The 23,552-nt window shown below is 39.1% G+C and overlaps 1 protein-coding gene across 1 annotated transcript in view; it reads left to right on the top strand.

Annotated features, from left to right (window-relative positions):
• TTL (tubulin tyrosine ligase) overlaps window positions 1-23,552 on the top strand; it is a 37,495-nt gene that overhangs the window by 3,268 nt on the left and 10,675 nt on the right. The window contains exons 3-5 of the mRNA XM_080813318.1: window positions 7,975-8,207; window positions 17,289-17,424; window positions 18,375-18,644. Coding sequence (XP_080669444.1) covers window positions 7,975-8,207; window positions 17,289-17,424; window positions 18,375-18,644 — 639 coding nt within the window. The remainder of the gene's footprint in view (window positions 1-7,974; window positions 8,208-17,288; window positions 17,425-18,374; window positions 18,645-23,552) is intronic.

The following is a 23,552-nucleotide window of genomic DNA, read 5'->3' as shown; positions in this document are numbered from 1 at the left end:
AGGTGGAGGCTCCTGGGAGAAACTCACTTGGAAGCAAGCGGGGGCCGGACAGCAGGAGGAGAAGCCAAGCAAAGATGTGGTTTCAACAGAAGTCTCTCCTCAGCCTGACGCCATGACAAGACGCCTCTTGAGACAAGAGGACCTGGCTTCTGTGCTCCGATATCAGGCAGCCACTGGCTGTGGGGGAAGTGGAAAATGTAGCTCCTCCCACATTTCTGAGCAGCGCCTAGACCCTGGAGAAGAGGCTTGCATGATGAGCTCTTGGGAGCCACCTCCCAGCAACCAGGGGTCCCCTCAGAAAGGACAGCAGGGCAGGATATACCACTATCTGCTACACTGCCCATCTCTGAGCAGTGCGGTTATGGCAAGGTGTCACAAGAATGGTATGGTGAGGTGGAGGGGAGCAGTATTATACAGTGATTAAGATCTAGGATCAGAAGCTTGGGTTCTTTTTTTTATTTTTTATTTTTTTTAAATCTCAGAGTTCCAGAGAAGCTTGGGTTCTAATCCCAGCTCATCCTCTTCTTCGCTGGGGCAAATTTCCTCATCCCTCCAAGCCTTAGAATCTACCTCATAAGGTGGCTGCAAGGATTAAATAGGGTGACGATGTAAAGTATATAGCACAATGGTAAATAGTAGGTATTTGACTCTGTGCCTTAGTTTCCTTTTATGTAAATAAAATGAGGATAGTAGTAGCAACTGCCTTAGGGTTGTTGTAAGAATTAATTGAACTGATTTGTGTACTGGCTTTGAGTCATGTTTGTCATTGTGTCATGTTCACACTACATAAGTATAGGCTCTCTTATTACTCTTATTATGGCTGTCACTGCTATGACTGTTTTCATTTGAGTAGGGAAAAACTGGGTAGTGCCCTTAAAATTGCAGCTGTAACAGGTTTCCAGTATTCTTTCCATGATGACCAATGAACATGTGTGTGTAGCCAAACAAATCACTTAGGGAAGAAGACACTGGAAGGTATGACTCAGTGTAAATGCTCTTTTCCCCACTTGCATTTCTCTCTGGGCTCCATCTAGGTTGGGTGTTCATGGCATTATTTTCCCCTTTTTGTTTACACTCACTGGCCGCAGTAATGTATGTATCCACTTCTCTCTGTGATGGATTTTCATGATTCACCAGCTATCCCTAAAGGTGAGCAAAGCTTTGTGAAGTCTTGTTATTACATTATTTTAAAAGATTTTGTTTATTGGTCAGGGAGAGAGGGAGAGTGTGTGTGCAAGCAGGGGAGGGGCAGAGGGGGAGGGAGAAGCAGTCTCCCCACAGAGCAGAGAGCCCAGTGCAGGGCTCAATCCCAGGACCCTGAGATCATGACCTGAGCTGAAGGCAGATGCTTAACTGACTGAGCCACCCAGGTGCCCCTTGTTAGTACATATTCACATATTTAGAATGCAAAAGATTGTTTCACCAGAACTAAGAGTAAAAGTGGGACATGATTGTTTATCCAGATTATTCGTTTAGAAAAATTTTAAAAAGGTTTATTCAATCTTTTTCCTACTATGATTTTTTAATCTGAAGATAAAGGTAGAATTTAGCTCTTATAAGTATAAGCTTTTATGAGTGTAAGTACAGAGGAAGCTGTAAAAAATACATATCTATAACATTCTACATATTTGCATAGTTAGCAGCTATAATGAAGTGGAGTCAGTACATGGCTGGAGTCTTGATTGGGTCTGAGTAGGTGTCTGAATCTTGGACGCTCAGTTGGTTAAGCGTCTGCTTTCAGTTCAGGTCATGATCTCAGGATACTGGGATCAGGTCCCAGATGGGGCTCCCTGCTCTGTGGGGAGTCTGCTTCTCACTCTGCCTGCTGCTTCCCCTGCTTATATTCTCTGTCTATGTCAAACAAATAAATAAAATCTTAAAAAAAAAATAATGATTCACATTTCCCTGATGATGAGTGATGTTGAGCATCTTTAAAAAAAAAAAAAAAAGTGACCCATCTGTAAACGTGGATGGGTGGTGATCATACCTGACTCTGTGTCCTTCTGTGGTATGTGACATGGTTTGTGATGGCACCTTGTAAATGGTGGCTGGGGGTTGTCATCCTCTTGTGTAAGCTTTCTTCATTGTCTCAGGTGTCCCGCAAGGGATTGTAGTAGTTCCAGAAATTGATGGTCCCTTTGTTGTTTTGTCCCTCTCTCATAATCTTGTATGGTGTGAAAGGGCTCCAGAGAGTTAAAAACATAATATTCTCATTTTAACGTGGGACAAAATGGCAGCTCCGGGAAGACAACTCGGTTGCCCATGGCCATAGCGGTTAATGTTGAGCTAAGACGGTTCTAATCTGTACAAATGGGACCCATGGGCTGTATGACTGGGCATCCCTCACAGGGCTTCCCAGAACTGCAATAGGGTTTTCCACTGGACCCTTTACAGCAAGTCCCTTCCTCCTGTTACTTCAGGGCATTTCAGAAATTCATCAAGGCCCTGAGGCTGTAGTCTCAGAGCCCCGAATGGCTTTTCTTTTGACCCAGGGTAGAAGCTTTCTTTTCCTATGGTGAATTTTTCTCCCTTGTATATATAAGTAAGTCTTCTATTGTGATTTCTTTCCAAATGAGCTTATGAGGAAATGCAGCAATTGCAAAGGTTGCTGTCCAGCAGAAAGAGAATGCTAGCCACGTGTGTAATTTTAAATTTCCTAATAGCCACGTTAAACTAAGTGCCAAGGAAGAAGTGCAGTTTACTCTAATAATATATTTTATTTGACCAGAGAAATCTAAAATAATCAGTTTGTTGTATTATTAATAGAAAAAACAATTCATGAGATATTTTATGTATTTTATTTTCATTCTGAGTCTTTAAAATCGGGTGTACATTTTACATTTTTGGAACATCTTAATTCAGACATTAAATTTTCACCTGAAATCCTTTCCCTCTATTTAGATTTCATAAAAATTTATGGTTGGAAAAGGAGATTTACATACTTAGATTATTCCCACATAAACTTTTTCAGTAACTGAATGAAAAATCATTTTCCCATAATAGTCACATGTACATTGACAAAACTGGTTCATATTTTTAGAAGAATTGACTTGACTTTTCAAAACCATGCCCAAGTTAAGTAAATTTGCTAACTCTTGTGTCAAAACCTTATTATTAACATTAAATTCAAAAGAAGTATTGAATAAATTGAAAAGAAAATTTAAATTTAACAATATCAACAAAGTATTCTTCAAACTTTTTAACTTTTGCAGTCAATTTACATAATGCGATTTCAACTTAAATCTACGTGTTGAGTCATGTTCTAAAAATATGTAAAATTCATTATTGTTGACTTATATTATGAAGTTGAAACAAAAATTTTTACACTTGTCTGGCTAGGTCATAAATATGATCTTCTTTTCCCTTCCTTGGAGCTTTAAATTTAGCTTGATCATATGCAGTGTGGGTATTGGTGAGAAAATGTCAATCCCTCTGCCATTTTTATGTTTGATTATTGAGTGAAATAATTATTTCTTGACTTTGGGAGCATTTTCTTTTATTGCAAGGAAATCTGATTTCGAGTTGACAATACAATGAATTGTAGGACTCCTTTATCTCTCAATCAGTGAACACTGGCAGAAAACACAGAATCATTAAATCCGTTGTCTTCTGTTTCTTTCAACAGTTCCATACTGGGGAATCATTGTAGCATTTACAAGTATATACTAAAACACTTCAACAACTGTATCCATGATAGTTTTCACAGAGCCGGCTTCAGAAAATTGAGTGCAAGTGTTTCTGATATGTAACATACAGTACAATGAAGCAATAAAAGAAGCATCAGTCTTAAAATCCCAGTAAGTCAGATGTCAACCCAACCTAGCTGAAGTACTGTCACCATAGAAATTTTCACATACAGGTGAAATTCTTCTTTGACAGATGTTAAAAGATTAAAAAAAATACCTACATCACAAGTTTCATAGTTTTGGGTTTTTTTTTTTTTTTTAAGATTTTAGGGGCGTCTGGGTGGCTCAGTGGGTTAAGCCTCTGCCTTCGGCTCAGGTCATGATCCCAGGGTCCTGGGATGGAGCCCCGCATCGGGCTCTCTGCTCGGCGGGGAGCCTGCTTCTCCCTCTCTCTGCCTGCTGCTCTGTCTACTTGTGATCTCTGTCTGTCAAATAAATAAATAAAATGTTTAAAAAAAAAAGATTTTATTTATTTGACAGAGAGAGATCACAAGTAGACAGAGAGGCAGGCAGAGAGAGAGAGGAGGAAGCAGGCTCCCCGCTGAGCAGAGAGCCGGATGCGGGGCTCGATCCCAGGACCCTGGGATCATGACCTGAGCCGAAGGCAGAGGCTTAACCCACTGAGCCACCCAGGCACCTCGAGGTTCATAATTTTGAGGCTACAAATACTTTTTCATGTATTTGAAAATTCTTTGAGACAGATCATACCCAAAGTATTAAATTGGGCAACATCTCATGTCACAGAACTCAACTGAAACTAAAGAAAAATATTTAAGATTTTTTAACTTTTGAATCAGTTTTTGATATTATTAGAAAGGTTTAGTGCTCCTTGGGCAATGTTCATGATTTAGCTAAAGATTGTTCACTTTTTGTAAAATACCTTTTTGGCTCTTTTCCTCAGAATATTTCCTCTAACTGTATTTCTATCTAAAATGGTTTCCTTTTTTTTTTTTTTTTTTTTTAAGATTTTGCTTATTTATTTGAGAGAGAGAGCATGAGCAGGGGTGGGGGGCAGAGGGAGAGGGAGATGCAGACTCACCACTGAGCAGGAAGCCTTATATAGGGCTCAACCCCAGGACCCTGAGATCATGACTTGAGCTGAAGGCAGACCTTTAACCAACTGAGCCACCCAGGAGCCATTAAAATGGTTTTCTTTTGGAGCACCTGAGTGGCTCAGGCAGTTGAGTGTCTGAATCTTGGTTTCGGCTCAGTTAATTCTGGTTTCAGCCACACATTTCACTGATTGTTTTTTTAAGTTTTTATTTAAATTCCGGTTGGTTAACATAGGATGTAATATTAGTTTCAAGGTGTAAAGTTAGTGATTCGGCACTTACATCCAACCCATGGTGCTTATCACAGCAGTGCACTCCTTCATTCCCATCACCTATGTCATCTGTTCCTGCCACCCTACTCCCCTCTGGTAACCATCAGTTTGTTCTCTTTAGTTAAGAGTCTGTTTCTTGGTTTGCCTCTCTCATTTTTTGGGTTTTTGTTTTTGTTTGGCTTGGTTTGGTTTGGTTTGGTGGTTGAGAGGAAACGGCTTATGAAATTCACTGTGTATTTGCTGAAAATGCCTCCTTTGTACAGCAAACAAACTTTTTTCATTTTACTCTGCTATAGCAAGTGGCAGTTGCCATTCATTATGAAGTTTCTGACATATCTTCCACCAGTTCTTTTTTGTGGTTGTTGTTTTTTCTCCTTTACTGTTCTGGTCATAGCTCTACCTTTGGCATCTTCACTCAATTCTGGATCAATCTTTGATTTAAAAAATAAGAAGAAAGGGCGCCTGGGTGGCTCAGTCGTTAAGTGTCTCTCTTCAGCTCAGGTCATGATCCCAGGGTCCTGAGATCAAGCCCCGTTTTGGGCTCCCTGCTTTTCAGGGAGCCTACTTCTCCCTCTCCCACTCCTCCTGCTTGTGATCCCTCTCTCGCTATCTCTCCCTCTGTCAAATAAATAAATAAAATCTTTAAAAAAAAAGAAGAAGAAGAAGAAGAGGTGGCTCCGTTAAGCAACTGCCTTCAGCTCAGGTCATTATCCTGGAGTCCCGAGATCGAGTCCTGAATCAGGTTCCCTGCTCAGGGGGGAGCCTGCTGTTCCCTCTGACCCTCTCCCCTTTCATGCTCTCTTTCTTTCTCATTCTCTCTGCCAAATAAATAAATAAAATTGTAAAAAAAAAAAAAAAAAGAAGAAGAATCAAAAACTGAGAGAAGAAGAAATATCTGACACTAACAAAGCCATGCTAAATGCATGTCTGCTCTATACTAGAAATGTGTTCATGAACTTTTTGTTAGCTTTAGAGCTGGCAAGGGAATTCTAGCAATGAAGATGAGGATAATATACAAACTCAAAGGGAATAAAGCTATCACATTAACTTGACCAAAAATAATTTGGCAACAGTAGCATTCCATTGCTTTAAATTTAAAAATTTGTCCATGCTTATTTTTTAACTAGATGTGTAGTGACATTTCACATTAGTTACCAATTATGATATGCATAGCTATGTTGTAACTCCTGCTGTCTGCATAATAAACACGATACAATGTTTCATCAGCAGTGCATGGAAGATAAAGTCACTTGAACTGAATGAACCTATTGTCCCTGAGTAGAACAGTGATGTGTTTATGCATGCTACTAGAAACACATGCGCCTGATGTGCTCGCTGCAGTACCACAAAAATATCTTAGGTCATGCAGTGGTTAATGTCATCCTACCAAAAGAGTACAATTGTGACTAATGGAAAGATGTTTTACAATACTTCAGTTTTTACATTAAAACTAAACAAAGTTTAAAATTCAGTTTCTGTGTCACATTGGCCATATTTGAAATACTCACAAGCCACGTGTGGCTAGTGTATGTGCCTAGTGGCCACCTTATTGGCCAATGTAGATAGAGTTGAATATTTGGTGAGTTAGAAATTTATTGGTTTTGTTCCTTTGAATTCAAGTAATTGTCGCATTCTATTGCCTTTGGCTTAAAAATAACTTTATTTTAAATCTTAGTTAAAAATTTCTTTTCGGGACCCCTGGTGGCTTAGTTGGTTAAGCATCTGCCTTTGGCTCAGGTCATGATCCCAGGGTCCTGGGATTGAGTTCTGCTTCAGGCTTCTTGCTCAGAGGCGAGCCTGCTTCTCCCTCTGCCTGCCACTCCCCCTGCTTGTGCTCCTTCTCTCCTTTCTCTCTCTCTGTCAAATAAATAAATAAAATCTTTAAACCATTTTCTTTTTATTATTTCTGTCATTTGCTCATAGAGTGGTTTTTGCAAGTAGATCTTAACACGGGCTTAACATTAGTAGTTCTGTTCTAGATAGAGGAGGGAGCACAGCTTAGGGAAGGCCTGCAGATATCTTTGGGTGAGTTCCCTCCTGCCTCCAATTCCTGGGGCGTAAGAGTAAGTTTCGAGTGAGGACCAGGAGTTTGGGGCTTGTGTAATGGCTGTTTCTTACTACCTTTATGATCTTGGGAAATTTACTTTTCTGTGACCCAGCGGCTAATCTGTGAGATGGGATGCTAGTGTGCCCCCACCGGGGGTCTGATTTGAGAGTAAATGCACTGGGAAGCCCTTCATAAGCCCTTACATTTATTAAGTGCCTTGCCCGTGGCCTGACTTTATCTTCCGTTGCGTTATGTTATTTTGGGGGCTGGAGTTATGTTTAGTTATGACCACTGTAGTCGTGTGCCCTATTAGAAACATTCCTACTTTATGTGTCATTGAAGCCAGGCTGAGCTAAAAGCAAGAAATGAAGAAATGAAGAACTAAAACAAGTCTTCAGATAATTCTTCAAGGCTCCTAAGCAGTAGTCTTTGCTCTCCAGAGGGTTGGGCCAAGATAGTATTTTTTCTAGTAAGCCAAATATTTTCCTAAGTTCTCTACTTTGTTTTTTTTTAGCATGGATCTAGCTCAACCACAATATATATGTTGAAAAAGTATTGTCTCAGAATTACTTCAAGTTAATTTTCCTTAGAGGTGCATTTTAAAAGGAGCTAAAGTCCTGGATATTAAGTTCCTTTTTAACTGCTTGGAGCATGCCTTTAGGGTTGCATGTCATAGCTGGGTGCTGCCCAGTAGTGCGTTATAGGTCTGCTCAAGGAGGCCAAGAATGAAGAGTGGGATAAAAAGACCAGCTCCTAAGTAAATAAAATCTTTAAAACAAAGCAAAACAAGACAAAAGCAGCTCCCAGCCCTGGTATTGCTTTGCCTCCTTGACAAGCTCTGGGGGAAAGCACTGGCTTTTCTGAATGGAATGGCAGGGTGTCCTAAGAAGGGAAACTGACCTTCTGTCATCTGTCAGGCTAATCAAGACAAGCCCAGACCTGGCTGAATCCTGCACATGGTTTCCAGAGTCCTATGTGATTTATCCAACTAATCTCAAGACCCCAGTTGCTCCAGCACAGAATGGAATTCACCCACCGATCCATAACTCAAGGACAGATGAAAGGGAATTCTTCCTGGCTTCTTATAACAGAAAGAAAGAAGATGGAGAGGGCAATGTTTGGATTGCAAAGTCATCAGCTGGTGCCAAAGGTGAGTTGGCATTGCTGTCCCCTTCTGCCTCTGCTTAGGTTCTCATATGCTTTGTTCAATTGTGCGTTAGATTCAGTGATGTCTTTAGATGAGTGACTATTATAATCTGAATGCTCAAGGGTAGAGACCACGTCTAGTTACATAGTTTTAAGTATTTATCTAGGTACTGAAGACTTCTAAATATACATCTCCAGCCAAAGTATTTCCCTTTAAGCTCCAGATTCAGTTTGGCAGGGATTTCAAATGTAACATATCTGATATGGATCTTTTCATTTCCTGCCCAGTTTAACCCACCCTAGCCTACCCCTCTTTCAGTCTTCTCATAGTATGTGATCCCACTCTCCACCCAGTCCCCGAAGCCCAAAACCTAGGCTTCATCCTTGACTGCTCTTTTCTTTACAGTCTGTACCTAATGCATCACCCAGTCTTGCTAGCTCTACCTTCAAAATATATTCTGAATTATACCTTTTTCTTGCCATTTCTGCTGCTATCACTTGAAGTCAAAACTATTGTTCTCTCTAGTCTGCGTAATTGCTATGCCTGCTCACGGCCAGTTCTCTAAGACAGAGCGATGTCTAAAAATGTAAGCCTGATCAGGTTACTCCGTGCTCAAGACTTACCAGCTGACTTCCCAATGCAGTCAGATAAACTCCAGATTGCTGATGGAGCCTATGCTGTTTAACATTTGCTCCTGTCTCTGATAGCATCTCCTATTCTTGACCTTGCTCACTGTTCTATAGCCATGCCTGCCTAGAGTCCTAAAAGTATCCTAAATCCGTCTGTGTATCTCAGATGTCCCTATGGATTATTTTCTGTTTCTTTCAGCTCAGATGATGCCTTTTCAGAGAATCCTTTTCCTTTCTAAAATAGCCTTTATGCCCATTGCTGTCTGTCCTTTGCCCTGCTTTGTTTTTCCTCCCCGCACTAACCTCTTCCTAGCACTTCTATTACATATCTGTTTATCCACCTGTCTCCTGTCTTACACCATAAGCTCCATGTAAACACAGAATTTCTGTCTTGTTCATCTCTACCCTCCCCAGAGGCACTCAGTAAATGTGCGTTGAATGAATGCATAGAAGGAATGTGGTTTATAATGTTGACTCAAGCTCAAAATATAGGCAGTCCCCAATGTAATGAACACATAAACACGGTCTATCTCTATAGCTACCATCATATGCTCCTTTAAAAATCATTCTATTTTGAACTTACTTCTTCTTTTATTGCCTTGGAAGACCATCTGGCCATTGGTACTCATTTCTATCCCCGGTCCAGTGGACCTCACCTTCTTTTCCACCAACCATGAGACAGGAGGGCATCACCTGGAATCTCCTGAAAGGGGGAGAGTTGGACTCTTGCCACAAGCCAGGTACCTCACCTACTTCTCTCTCCCCTCTTGTGACCTCTTCTCAATTAATGTCCCCTAGTTTAGTTCTAATGATGAATGGGGGAATTGGAAGAGGAAATAGACATTTACAGTATTCCATATTCCTTCTGTGGATTTGGGCTTGAGTCAGGATGGCCATTGTAAGGACATCTTGTATCATGGAGTCTTAGCCAGAGTGAGAATCAGGAGCGAGGCAAGGCCCCTGTCAAGTCATGGCAGTGATCCCACCTGGGTGGTGTCTGAACCCTCACCCAGACAAGTCATAGATTGGTGGTGAGCATCAGGGCGAGGTAAAGAGAGAATAAAATGCCAAACAAGGGGGACATTTTACCTTAGGGAGTTGAGATAAGTGATATGCATTTGTTTTGTTTGGGAACTACAAAATGAAACCAATAGGATGTATAATGGCTTTTATTCTTGTTAAAGAAGTATCTAGTACCTGCCACATGCTGGGAATAGTTAGCTCAACCTCCACACTATATCTCGTGTGAAGATGCCCTGTGCACCACCCCCACCGCCGATCTTGGACCTCAGCTACCTTCACCTCTCACCTGGAGCATTGTTCCTTGTCTTCCTGCCCTTGGCCATTCTCCAGAATACACAATGCAGTACAGCAGACAGAGATCATGTTAAAGCACAGTCAGACCCTGTCACATCTGTGTGCACTGCTGTCTCCCTGGTGCTGGGGCAGCACACAGAACCCAGCCAAAGTTCGATATATATGTTGAGTGATGAGTGAATGAATAGATGAAGTAATGGGTGTTTGGAGATACAGACATAAATAAAGTAGATATGATCTCTTGCCCTTATGGACGCTAGGGATACATATATTTCCAGATAAATAGTTGAGATGGGCACAAATAACAAAAAAAAGACTATCACCTGGAAGCTCCTTAAAGAATTCCAGAGTTTCCTCATAATTTCTCCAGGTTTAGTTAGTGAGGATATAAAGAAGTAAAATTAGAAATACAGTCAACAAATCCATGGAAACATGTTGCACTGGTATTCAAAATTTACAAAATATATATAGATTTTATGTATCATTTTACACCTACAAAATAAGAGAGACCTTCAGTGATACTGTTGCTGAAGGTTTGTAATGAACTGCTTCCTCTTAGTTGTGATGCACGGCCTTTTGAAAAATCAATAGGATAATACAAAGGAAGAGCCATAGAGAGTACATAGGTCTTGGCCCACTAATCTCGTTCCTGGAAACGTAACTCCAGGGAAATATTTTAAAAGAAACAAGAGTGATCTATAGAAAAGACATTTACTACCATGTGACCTGTAACAGCAACATTTTATTTAGAAACAACCCCACTGTCCAGTAATCAGTAAACAAATGTGTAATTTTCTTCAGCTGCTAACATAATTGTAATGTTAATGTAGAAACAGTCAAAATACTGACAACATAAAGTGAAAAAAATTGGCGATATGAGGTGAGTTCACTATGACTGAGCTAATCTTTCCTTATGGAAAGGAAAGTGATATTAAAAGATAAAAATAACTATATTAGGAAATAAGACTACAGGTAAATTTTCTATTTCGCTTGAATGCCATTTTTTTTTCAATAATAATAGTTTTTTAAAGTTATCAAAATGTAACTTCCTACCTTCTTCCATTTATTTTTCCCACCTATCAGCATTAGGTTTATTTTCAATAAGAAATAGTTTATATAAAGAAATAGCATAAGGGAAACAAAGTTGGAGCAAATAGGAGGGAATGTGAGCAGATATGGAGAGCAAGGCATTAAAAGTGGTACAGTTCCAGAGCATTAGTAGGAAGGGATATTTTAGGGTAACTATTTCATTTATTTTATTTTTTTAAAGATTTTATTTATTTATTTGACAGACACAGATCACAGGTAGGCAGAGAGGCAAGCAGAGAGAGAGGAGGAAGCAGGCTCCCTGCTGAGCAGAGAGCCTGCCTGATTCGAGGCTCGATCCCAGGACCCAGGGATTATGACCCGAGCCGAAGGCAGAGGCTTTAACCCACTGAGCCACCCAGGCGCCCCTAATTTATTTATTTATTTTTTTTTAATTTTTTTATTTTAATAAACATATAATGTATTTTTATCCCCAGGGGTACAGGTCTGTGAATCGTCTGGTTTACACATTTCACAGCACTCATCATAGCACATACCCTCCCCAATAATTTATTTTTTTTTAAGATTTTATTTATTCATTTGGCCAAGAGAGAGCACAAGTGGGGGGAGGGGCAGGCTGAGGGAGAGGGAGAAGTAGGAAGCCTTATGTGGGGCTTCCTCCCAGAACCCTGTGATCATGATCTGAGCTGAAGGCAGACACTTAACCAACTAAGCCGCCCAGGTGCCCCTTAGGATAACTTTTAGGAGAAGTGAAAAGGAAGACAGACAAAGGTCTGTCCAAAAAAAAAAAAAGGAAGTAAAGAGGAACTAGGATATCTGAGTGTGGTTCCTGAGGGAGATGAAACTGAAAGAAGCCTGTTCCTACAAAATGAGAGGAAGGAGCTTCTCTAAGGTGATTTGTTGTTTCTTGTTTAAGAGCTAACCGCATGGTGGAGCAAGTGACAGAAATGAGATGGTTGAGATAGGGGTTGGCTTTTAGGAAAGTTGAATTGTTAAATTAATTAATAATATTAGATTAATTTGTTTTATTTATTTATTTATTTATTTATATTTAAAAGATTTTATTTATTCATTTGACAGGCAGAGACCACAAGTAGGCAGAGAGGCAGGCGGGGGGAGAGAGAGAGAGAGAGAGGAGGAAGCAGGCTTCCTGCTGAGCAGAGAGCCTGATGCGGGGCTCGATCCCAGGACCCTGAGATCATGACCTGAGCCAAAGGCAGAGGCTTAACCCACTGAGCCACCCAGGCGCCCCTAGATTAATTTGTTTTAAAAGCATGAAATGCAAGTGGAGATGAGCTATAAATCTAAAGCATAGGTGGGAGGTCCTAGAATTAAAAAAAACTGAGTTCAGCAAGTTTGCAGGATATCAGATCACACAAAAACCAGTTGCATTTCTGTAATTAGCAATTAATATATTGAAACTAAAATTAAAAATCATATTTTTTAATAGCCACCCCAAAGAAAATGAGATGCTTAGTTATTCACTTAGCAAAACACGTATAGGATCTTAATGCTGAAAATTACAAAACAACTGAAAGTCAAAAAGGATCTATGTAAATGGACAGACATACATGTTCATGGATTGTAAGACTCAACATTGTAAAGATGTCAGTTCACCCCAAATTAATCTGTAGGCTTAATGCAGTTGCTGTCAAGACCTCAACCAGGTTTTTGTGCAGACATAAAGCTTCTTCTAAAATTCACATGGGAAGGCACAAGTCCTAGAATAGCTTAAATAATTTTGAAAAAGAAGAATCAAGTCAGGTGTGCCTCGGTGGCTCACTCATTAAGCAGCTGCCTTTGGCTCAGGTCATGATCCCAGGGTCCTGGGATTGAGCCCTGCATCAGGCTCCCTGCCCAGCAGGAAGCCTGCTTTGCCCTCTCCCACTCCCCCTGCTTGTGTTCCCTCTCCCGATGTGTCTCTCTCTGTCAAATAAATACATAAAATCTTAAAAAAAAAAAAAGAAGAAGAAGAAGAGCAATCAAGTAGGAGTAATCACTGTACTTGATATTAGAACATACTACAAAGCTACAATAATCACTACGCTGCAGTATTGTTAGGGGCACAGAAACATAAATCTGTGGAAGAAAGAACTCAGAAATAGACCCTACATAAATACCCACCTGATTTTTGACAAAAGTGCAAAAGCAATTCAATAGAAAGACAGACTTTTCAGGACACCTGGGTGACTCAGTTCAATTAAGCATCTGCCTTCAGCTCAGGTCATGGTCCCAGAGTCCTGGGATCAAGTCCTGCATCAGGCTTCTTACTCAGCCGGTAGCCTGCTTCTCCCTTTGCCTGCCACTCCTCCTGCTTGTGCTTCTCTCTCTCTTTCTCTCTCTGTTACAAACAAATAAATAAAACCTTGAAAAATAAAAAAAATAATAGGACAGATTTTTCAACAGATGATGCTAATAGATAAAAACAATGAACTTCTATATTACCTCACACCTCATACAAAAACTAACTCAAAACAGTTTTGTGGACTTAAATTTAAAATATAAAACTATAAATATTATCAGAAAAAAATGGGAGCTAGGGCAAGGCAAAGAATTCTTTTTTTTTTTTTTTTTTTAAGATTTTATGTATTTATTTGACAGAGAGAGACACATCAAGAGAGGGGACACAAGCAGGGGAAGTGGGAGAGAGAGAGGCAGGCTTCCCGCTGAGCAGGGAGCCCAATGCAGGGCTCCATCCCAGGACCCTGAGATCATGACCTGAGCCGAAGGCAGATGCTAAACCAACTGAGCCACCCAGGTACCCCAAGGCAAAGAATTCTTAAACTTAATATCACATATATGACCATAAGAGTAAATAAAAGTTCATAAGCCAGAACCTCAATAAATGAGGTGGGGTTTTTTGGTTTTTGGGGTTTTTGCTCTGTGAAAGACTCTATTGAAGAGGTTGAATATCCAAGCTATAGACTTGGAGAAAATACCTTCAAACCACCTATCTGACAAAAGACTCTATATCTAGAATATATAAACAACTTTCAAAACTCAACAGTTGAAAAAGGAAAAGAAAAGAGAAAAAGTCCATTTAGAAAATAAGCAAAGGTATAGGAATGCATTCCATTGAAAGGCTCTACAGAGGGACACCTAGGTGAGTCAGTCAGTTTAGCATCTGCCTTTGGCTCAGGTCATGATCCCAGGGCCCTGGGATTGAGTCCCACGTCAGGCTCCCTGCTCAGTGAGGGGGTCTGTTTCTCACTCTCCTTCTGCCCCTGCTGTGTTTTCTCTCACTCATTCTCTCTCTCAAATAAATAAGTAAAATCTTAAAAAAAAAAAAAAAGCCTCTACAGATAAAAAATAAGCAAATGAGAAGATTTTCAATATCATTAACCATTCGGGAAGTGCAGATTAAAACCACAATACTTCTATTAAAATGGCTAAAATAAGAAACGGTAATGACAGCAAGTGCCGCAAGGGTCAGGAGAAACTAGATCATTCACACAGTGTTGGTTGGGATGTAAAATGCTACAGCCACTCTGGAACAAAGTATAGTAATTTTTTGTAACACTAAACCTATAACTACCATATAACCTAGTAATTGCACACAGTAGGACTTTTGTCCCAGAAAAATGAAAACTTATGTCCGTGCAAAAACCTGCATGTGATTGTTCATAGCAGCTTTATTTGTAATAGCTGGAAACAACTCAAATTGCTTCAGAACCCGAGTGATTAAGCCAGCTGTGGAAAACTGATATCACCGAACAGTCCTCAGCTCCTCAGCAATGAAAGGGAATGAAGTATTGATACATGCAACAACTTGGATGCATCTCCAGAGAGTCATGCCGAGTGAAAGAACCCAAGCCCCAAAGATCACATACTATATAATTCTATCTATAAAATTCCTGAAATTTAGGATGCCTGGGTGGCTCAGTTGGTTGAGCACCTGCCTTCGGCTCAGGTCATGATCCCAGTGTCCTGGGATCGAGTCCCACATCTGGCTCCTTGCTCCGCAGGGAGCCTGCTTCTCCCTCTGCCACTCTGTCTGCCTGTGCTCGCTCTCTCTCTCTCTCTCTCTCTCTCTGACAAATAAATAAATGAAATCTTTAAAAAAAAAATTCCTGAAATTTTGGACAAAATTATGGAAATGGAGAACAGATTAGTAGTTGTCAGGAGGGTGTTATGGGGAGGGAGGTAGTTGTGGCTTTAAAAGAGCAACACTGACAGATCCGTGGTAATGGAACTGTTCAAAATGGGAGTATATATTTGCAAGTCATATATCTTTTTTTTTTCTTTTTAAAGGCTGCTCAACTCTTTTTTTTTTTTTTCAAGATTTTATTTATTTGACAGACAGAGATCACAAGTAGGCAGAGAGGCAGGCAGAGAGGGAGAGGAGGAAACAGGCTCCCCGCTGAGCGGAGAGCCCGATGTGGGGCTTGATCCCAGGATGCTGGGATCATGACCTGAGCTGAAGGCAGAGGCTTTAACCCACTGAGCCACCCAGGAGCCCCTGCAAGTCATATATCTTATCAGACACCTGTATCCAGAATGTGTAAAGAACTCTGATAACTCGGGGATCTGGGTGGCTCAGTTGAGCAACTGCCTTCAGCTTGGGTCATGATCCTGGAGTTCTGGGATTGAGTCCCGCATTGGGCTCCCTGCTCAGCAGGGGGTCTGCTTCTCCCTCTGACCCCCCTCATGCTCGTTCTCTGTCATTCTCTCTCAAATAAATAAATAAAATCTTTTTTAAAAAGATAAAAAAAAGAACTCTGATAACTCAGTAATAAAAGGACAACCTAATAAGAAAAGAACAAAGAACGGAAGTAGCTGTTTCTCCAAAGAAAATATACAAATAGCCAATAAGCACATGAAAACATGCTTCGCATTGTTAGTCATTAGGGAAATGCAAATCAAAACCACAATGAGATACCACTTCACACCCACTAGGATGGCTATAATCAAGAAGATAGTAAGTGTTGGCAAGAATGTGGCAGAATTAGAACACTCAAATATTGCTGTTGAGGGTGTAAAATGGCGTGAACATTTTGGAAATTAGTTTGGCAGTTTCTCAAAAAGTTAAACATAGAGTTACCATATGACCCAACTATTACACTCCTAGGTATATTCACAAAAGAATTGAAAATATGTCCACACAAAAACTTCTGTGCAGATCTTCATAGCAGCATTACTCATAAGAGCCAAGCAATAGTGGAAAAAACTCAAATGTCCATCAGTTGATAAATGAACGAACAAAAATGGTATATCCACACAATGGAATATTATCTAGTCATGGAAAGGAAGAATGATGTAGTGGTACATGCTACAACATGGATGAACCTTGAGAACATTATGCTAAATGAAGAAGCCAGACACAAAGACCACATACTGTGTGATTCCATTTATATGAATCATCTAGACTGAGCAAATCCAGAGACAGAAAGTAGATTAGTGGTTGTCAGAATAGGGTAAGGAAGGAATGGGGAGTTTACTGCTAATGATATGGGTTTTTGCAGGGAGGTGATGAAAATGTTCTAAAATTGTTAGTGGTTGTTGCAAATCTCTCGGATATATGAAAAACCATTGAATTGTATACTTTAAAAGGGGAAATCTTATGATATGTAACATATCTTAATAAAGCTGTTGAAAAGGACATTGTATCATTTAAAGTTGATGGACACTTTACATGTATCAAATTTTTCCTATTACAGTACTGTAGAGAATTGACTTGGATGATTGTCTTTATGCCCTAACTTTCTGGCTATTTCTATAAGCTATAGTATGAGAACTAGGTTTATTAAGGTCTTTATCAGGGTAGCCATGTGGCCAACAGTAAAGTGACATTTATTTAGGATGTTTGGATATTTTGGATGTCTGTGAAAATGAAATTTCATGTTTGAAGCCTGTTAAGGTAGTGTTAAAGTCCTATGTGGGAAAAGAGTTAGATGGCCCTGGTGCTCTTGTGGGCAGAGGGGAGAATGTGAGAGATTGGGGAAGTGATGGGATGGAGGAAGAAAGGTGAGCAGGCCAATAGAAGCCTCCTCTCGGTTTTCTCCTGCTATCAGTATTCCCCTTCTGGTTTTGTAGAGATCTTTTCCTCTTGGGATCAACTGGACTCATTTCTCTTACAATTTTGCCCTGTTAGGTGAAGGCATCCTCATCTCCTCGGAGGCTACAGAGCTTCTGGATTTCATTGACAACCAGGGTCAGGTGCACGTGATCCAGAAATACCTTGAGCACCCTCTGCTTCTGGAGCCAGGTCACCGCAAGTTTGACATTCGGTAATGCGTCGGTGTCCAGAGTTTTTGTTACTAATCTTGAGAAAAATGCCGTGGTGGGTGATAAGGGTAACATGGAATGTGAGGAAGTATTTGACCATGTTTAACACGTAGCCAAAATTGAGCACAGCTGAATAGAACTAAGCTTCTGTACCTAATTTTCTACTTTTCCTTCAGTATTTCTCTTTTCTTTCTAGAAAACATTACTAAAACTATGGGTTTTCTTTTTTTTTTTTTGTATGTTCTCTTTACTCAGAATGACTTGTGTCTCCATAGAGGAGAGTTTAAGTGTATGGGGCTTGCTTATGGAAGCAACTGAGAGATAAACCTAGAACACATAATTCAGACACAGGACATAATACGTCCTTGCTTTATTATTTGTGTCCTCTATTTTTTAAGGATTTCATATACACACCTCACATCCCCTTTTGGATTCTGACTTTCTGAGCAAAGGTCTGGCATAGAATAAGAGGTTGTATTGTGCCTTCTAAAGCTAAACAGCCCTCTCCCCCGCTTTCCTGTGGTCTTGCTGACATCTCCTCCATGAGGATTCTGTCTTCATGTTGTCTTCATAATAACTTGCTGCTTCTTGAACACCAGTCCTATGTCAGATCACCTTCAGGATGAACACTCTCCCTTTTAAGATTACTATAGAGCAAACATGGCAAATGGAAATTTCATGGATAAACCTTAGGACCCAACCTATCCAGATCTCTTCAAAATGCTGTCTTTTGAAGATCAAAGGCTTCTTGTCATTTATGATAAAATGTTTTAATTGCCTCATTACAGTGATAATCCACTATCTTGGCTAATTGTCATGGCTTGTCTCATAGAATTTTAGAACCTATCTCCTTCCTCTACTTCCCTCCAAAACTGTTAGGGTGTGGTGATGATGTATATGCTATGGAGAAACTTTGGATGACTTGAGTGAAACTGTTTTTATTGACTTGCAGAAGCTGGGTCTTGGTGGATCATCAGTATAATATCTACCTCTATAAGGAGGGTGTGCTTCGGACTGCTTCAGAACCATATCATGTTGATAATTTCCAAGACAAAACCTGCCATTTGACCAATCACTGCATTCAAAAGGAGTACTCAAAGAATTATGGAAAGTATGAAGAAGGGAACGAAATGTTCTTTGAGGAGTTCAATCAGTACCTAATAAGTGCTTTGAACATTACCCTGGAAAGTAGTATCTTACTACAAATTAAACATATAATAAGGTAACTTAATTGTATCTTTTTTGGTTATGTGTCTTGGAGAAGTTTTGGGAGTTTGTGCCTTTTAAGGAATTATTCTACTTAAGCTAAGGACAAAAATTATTTGTAATATTCCTTCATTATCCTTTCAGTATCTGTAGGATCTGTAATGATGCCACTGCTTGCATTTCATATATTGGTAACTTATTTCTTCTATTTTACTGGAACAGAATGGCTAGAGATATATCAGTATTATTAATCCTTTCAAAAGGTTACTTTTTGGTTTTATTGATTTTCTCTGTTGTTTTTATTTCTTTGATTTATGTTTCTTATTATTTTCTTCCTTCTGCCTTTTTTCTTTTTTTTTTTTTAAAGATTTTATTTATTTATTTGACACAGAGAGAGAGATCACAAGTAGGCAGAGGGGCAGGCAAAGAGAAAGGGGAAAGCAGGCTCCCCACTGAGCAGAGAGCCCGATGCGGGGCTTGATCCCAGGACCCTGAGACCATGACCTGAGCAGAAGGCAGAGGCTTAATCCTCTGAGCCACCCAGGCACCCCTTCCTTCTGCCTTTTTGAGGGATTTGTTTTGTAGTTTCCTTAAGGCAAAAACTTAGATCATTGATTTGAAAGAATTCATTTTTTAAATGCATTTAATGCTGTCAGTTTCTCTCTGAGTACTCATTAGTGCATCCCACAGGCTTTGCTATGTTATGTTTTCATTTTCATTTTATTAAAATACTTTCTAATTTACCTTGTTACTTCATCTTTGACTTGTGTTATATAGAAATTTTTGCTTAATTTCCAAATATTTGGGAATTTTCCAGATATTTTTCTATTATTGATTTTTATTTTAATTCCATTGTAGTCAGAGAACATACTTTAAAATTGGTTAAAGATTGTGTCATGGCCCAGAATGTGGTCCAGTTTTGGTGACTGTTCCATGTATACTAAAAATAATGTTTATTCCCCTGTAATTGGGCTGAGTGTTCTATAAATGTGAATTAGGTGAAGGTGGTTAGTAGCGTTGTTGAAGTCTTTTATATCCTTGCTGCGTTTCTGTTCTACTTGTTCTGTCCATGATTGAGAGGAAAAACATTGAAGTCTCCAAGTATAATTATGGATTTGTCTATCTCTCCTTTAGATTTACCCATTTTGTTTCATATATTTGGAGATCTGTTTTTAGGTGCATATACATTTAGAATTATTACCTCTTTGTGGCAAATGACCACTTTAATCTTACATAATGTCTTGTCTGTCTTTATCTCTGGTAATATTTCTTATTTTGAAAGTCAATTTTGCCTGATATTAATATAGCCACTCCAGCTTTTTTTGATTAGAGATATGTCTCCATCCCTTTAATTCTATCCTACCCTATTCCATTCTATATTTAAAGTGGGCTTCTGGCAGACAGTATATAGTTAGGTTTTGTTTTCATTTTGTTTAACAAAACATTCAACACGGTAATCTCTACCTTTCTAACTGGTGTGTTTTTATCATTTAAATTTAATGTAATTATTGGTTTGGTCGGATTTACATGTACTATTTTGTTATTTGCTATCTGTCCCCTTTTGGTTTTGTTTTTCATTTTCCCATTTCCTGCTTTTTATTTTTTATTTTTGTATTTTTAAAGAATTTTTTTTTTTGCCAGAGAACGAGAGATAGAGAGCATGTGTGCTCACGCACACAAGTGGGGAGCGGCTGGCAGAAGGAGAAGCAGACTCCTCACTGAGCAAGGAGCCCAGTGTGGGGCTTGATCCCAGGACCATGGAATCATGACCTGAGCGAAAGGCAGGCACTTAACTGACTGAGCCACCCAGGCATCCCCATTACCTGCCTTTTTTTTTTAATTAATTTTTAAATTTTTTTATAAACATAAAATATATTTTTATCCCCAGGGGTACAGGTTTGTGAATCGCCGGGTTTACACACTTCACAGCACTCACCATAGCACATACCTTCCCCAATGTCCATAACCCCACCACCCTCTCCCGTCCCCCCTCCCCCCAGCAGCCCTCAGTTTGTTTTGTGAGGTTAAGAGTCTCTTATGGTTTGTCTCCCTCCCGATCCCATCTTGTTTCATTTATTCTTTTCCTACCCCCCAGCCCCTCCACATTGCATCTCCACTTCCTTATATCAGGGAGATCATATGATAGTTGTCTTTCTCCAATTGACTTATTTCGCTAAGCATAATACCCTCTAGTTCCATCCACATCGTCGCAAATGGCAATTTCATTACCTGCCTTTTAAAAATTACTTAAATTTATTTAGAGTTTCATTTTAATTTTTCTGTTGAGTATTTGGTTCTCTCTCTCTTTTTAGTGCTTACTGTAGGAATTATGATTAATATACCTTACTTTTATTTACAGACTTCTTAGAATTAATAATTTACCACTTCAAATAAAGTGCAGAAAACTTATAACCTTGTAGTTACTTTAACTCTCCCCCAGTTGTGGTGTGGATTACATTTACATACACTGAAATCTCTACTGCATAATATTATAATTCTTACTATCAATTGTCATATATATTTTTATATGTATGTTAGATTGTCAGTTTGGATTTTTTAAAACAAAATACAAGACCAAATGGTATGCTGTGTACAAGAAAACCCACTTTAAGTTAAAAAAGAGAAAAATATTATTTTTTATTTACCCCTTTTTATTCTCTTCCTTTAGTCCTAAAGTTCCAAGTTTCTTTCTGACATTATTTCCCTTCAGACATTAGCGTTTCTTTTAGAGTATTTCTTTAGCTAATCAGTCCTTTTAATTTTCTGTCATCTCAGAATGTCTTTATCTTACCTTATTCCTGAAGGATATTTTCACTGGTGTTACATAAACATAATATCAAGCAATAATTGCAAAATATATAAGCTGTATACAGGATGTATGCAGATTGATTCTGTTCATATAAATTGAAAAACAAGTAGAAGTAAAAAAGTTATTTAGAAGAATGTTCATGTATGGTAAAAACAGAGAACTGAAGGTATGAAAAACACAACATTCAAGATAGTGGTTATCTCTGAAATGGAAGCAGGAGGGACCCAAGGAAGAGGCTTAAAGGAATTGTAGTGTGGGTACCTGGGTGCTCATTAATGCTACCTATATTGTAAACTCACAAGACATTATTATCATTAGTATTGTATAGTTAACATTATTTATATTTCCCCATACATTTTTACTGCTTATGTTGTTTCTTTTTCTTTCATGTATTAATTTTATCTAGAATCAGTTTCCTTTTTTTTTTTCTTTTCTTTTTTTTTTTTGAGAGAGAGAGAGAGAGCTTGTTTAGGGGGTGGTTGGGGGGTGGGGAGAGGGAGAGAGAATCCCAAGCAGACTCCCCACTGAATGCAGAGCCTGATGCAGGGCTCAATCTCATGACCCTGAGATCTGACCTGAGCTACCCAGGTGCCCCCAAAGCAAGTGTCTTTAAAAAAAAAAAAAAGAAGGGGGGCACCTGGGTGGCTCAGTGGGTTATGTGTCTGTCTTTGGCTCAGGTCATGATCTCAGGGTTGTGAAATCAAGCCCTGTGTTGGGCTCCCTGCTCAGTGGGGAGTCTGCCTGAGATTCTCTCTCTCCCTCTCTCTCTCAAATAAATAAAATTTTAAAAAATTTTTAAAAAGACATTTGCTTTGGAGACAGACTTCTAGATCAGCAGAATCCCCCCACCCTTTTTTTAAAGCACTTTGAAGATGGCTTACCATTGTCTTCTGGCTTCTATTACATAGGTGTCATAGTGCTTCTCCAATCTGTGGCTTCAAGTCTTTTATTTGTTTTGGGATATTCATGGCCACTATTTTTTCACTTCGGGCTTTTATCCCATTCTTCTGTCCTCTGGGATTCTAATTACATGGATGCCAGTCTTTTTCACTGTCTCCTGTTTCTCCCATGTGTATCATTTGATCTCTCTCTTCAGCAATTAAAACCTGCTTAAAAAGGAAAAAGCCTGGGATGCCTGGGTGGCTCAGTCATTAAGCATCTGCCTTTGGCTAAGGTCATGATCCCAGCATCCTGGGATGGATCCCTACATCGATCCCCACATCGGGCTACCTGCTCAGCAGGAGGCCTGCTTCTCCCTTTCCCACTCCCCCTGCTTGTATTCCCTCTCTCACTGTCTCTCTCTCTCTCTCTGTCAAATAAATAAATAAAATCTTAAAAAAAAAAAAAAGAGGAAAAAGTCATTAAAATTTGTTGTTAAACTCATCTGTTGAGTTCTTGATTTTAGGTATTGTACTTTTCAGTTCTAGAATTTCCATTTGACTCTTTTTAGATTACAATTCTTTTGTGAAATCTCCCACTTGTCTTATAATTATATCTTGAACATGTTAATGGCAATTCTTTAACATCTTTATTTGATTACCTGAATTACCTGTAGTAAAGGTTAGCAAACTCTGTTCTCTGGGCCAAATCCAACCTAAAGCTTGTTTTCAAATAGGCCATGAGCTAAAAATAGTTTCTACATTTTTAATAGGTTTTTTAGAAATTAAAGAATATGTAACAGAGACCATATGTAGTCTTCAAAACCTAAAATAGTTACTATCTGGTCCTTTATAGAAAAAGTTTGCCAACCCCTGACTTTGACAGATCTTGTTTCTATTGTCTGTTTTTTTTTTTTTTCCCTCTTGGTCCTGTTTCTTAATATGCCTGGAAATAATTTTTTAGTGTTATTCATTTATTATAGTTTACTAAATCCAATAGAGATTTTTTTTAAATTGAGGGTAACATGCATCTGGTAAAGTCCACAAATCATTAAGTGTATGGTGTAGTGAACTTTTAATTATGGACACACTCAGCTAATCATCACATGAATCAGGATATAAAACATTTACAGCACCCCCAAATACTCCCTTGGACTCCCTCAAATATATACTTCATGCCACAGATAGCCACTCTTCTGACTTTTATCATTATCCATTCCTTTTGCTTACTCTACAT

Source organism: Martes martes (genome assembly GCF_963455335.1).
Source record: "Martes martes genome assembly, chromosome: 9".
Taxonomy (NCBI): Eukaryota; Metazoa; Chordata; class Mammalia; order Carnivora; family Mustelidae; genus Martes; species Martes martes.
Note: the sequence above shows the minus strand (reverse complement) of the source record. Positions and strands in the feature narration are given on the sequence as shown.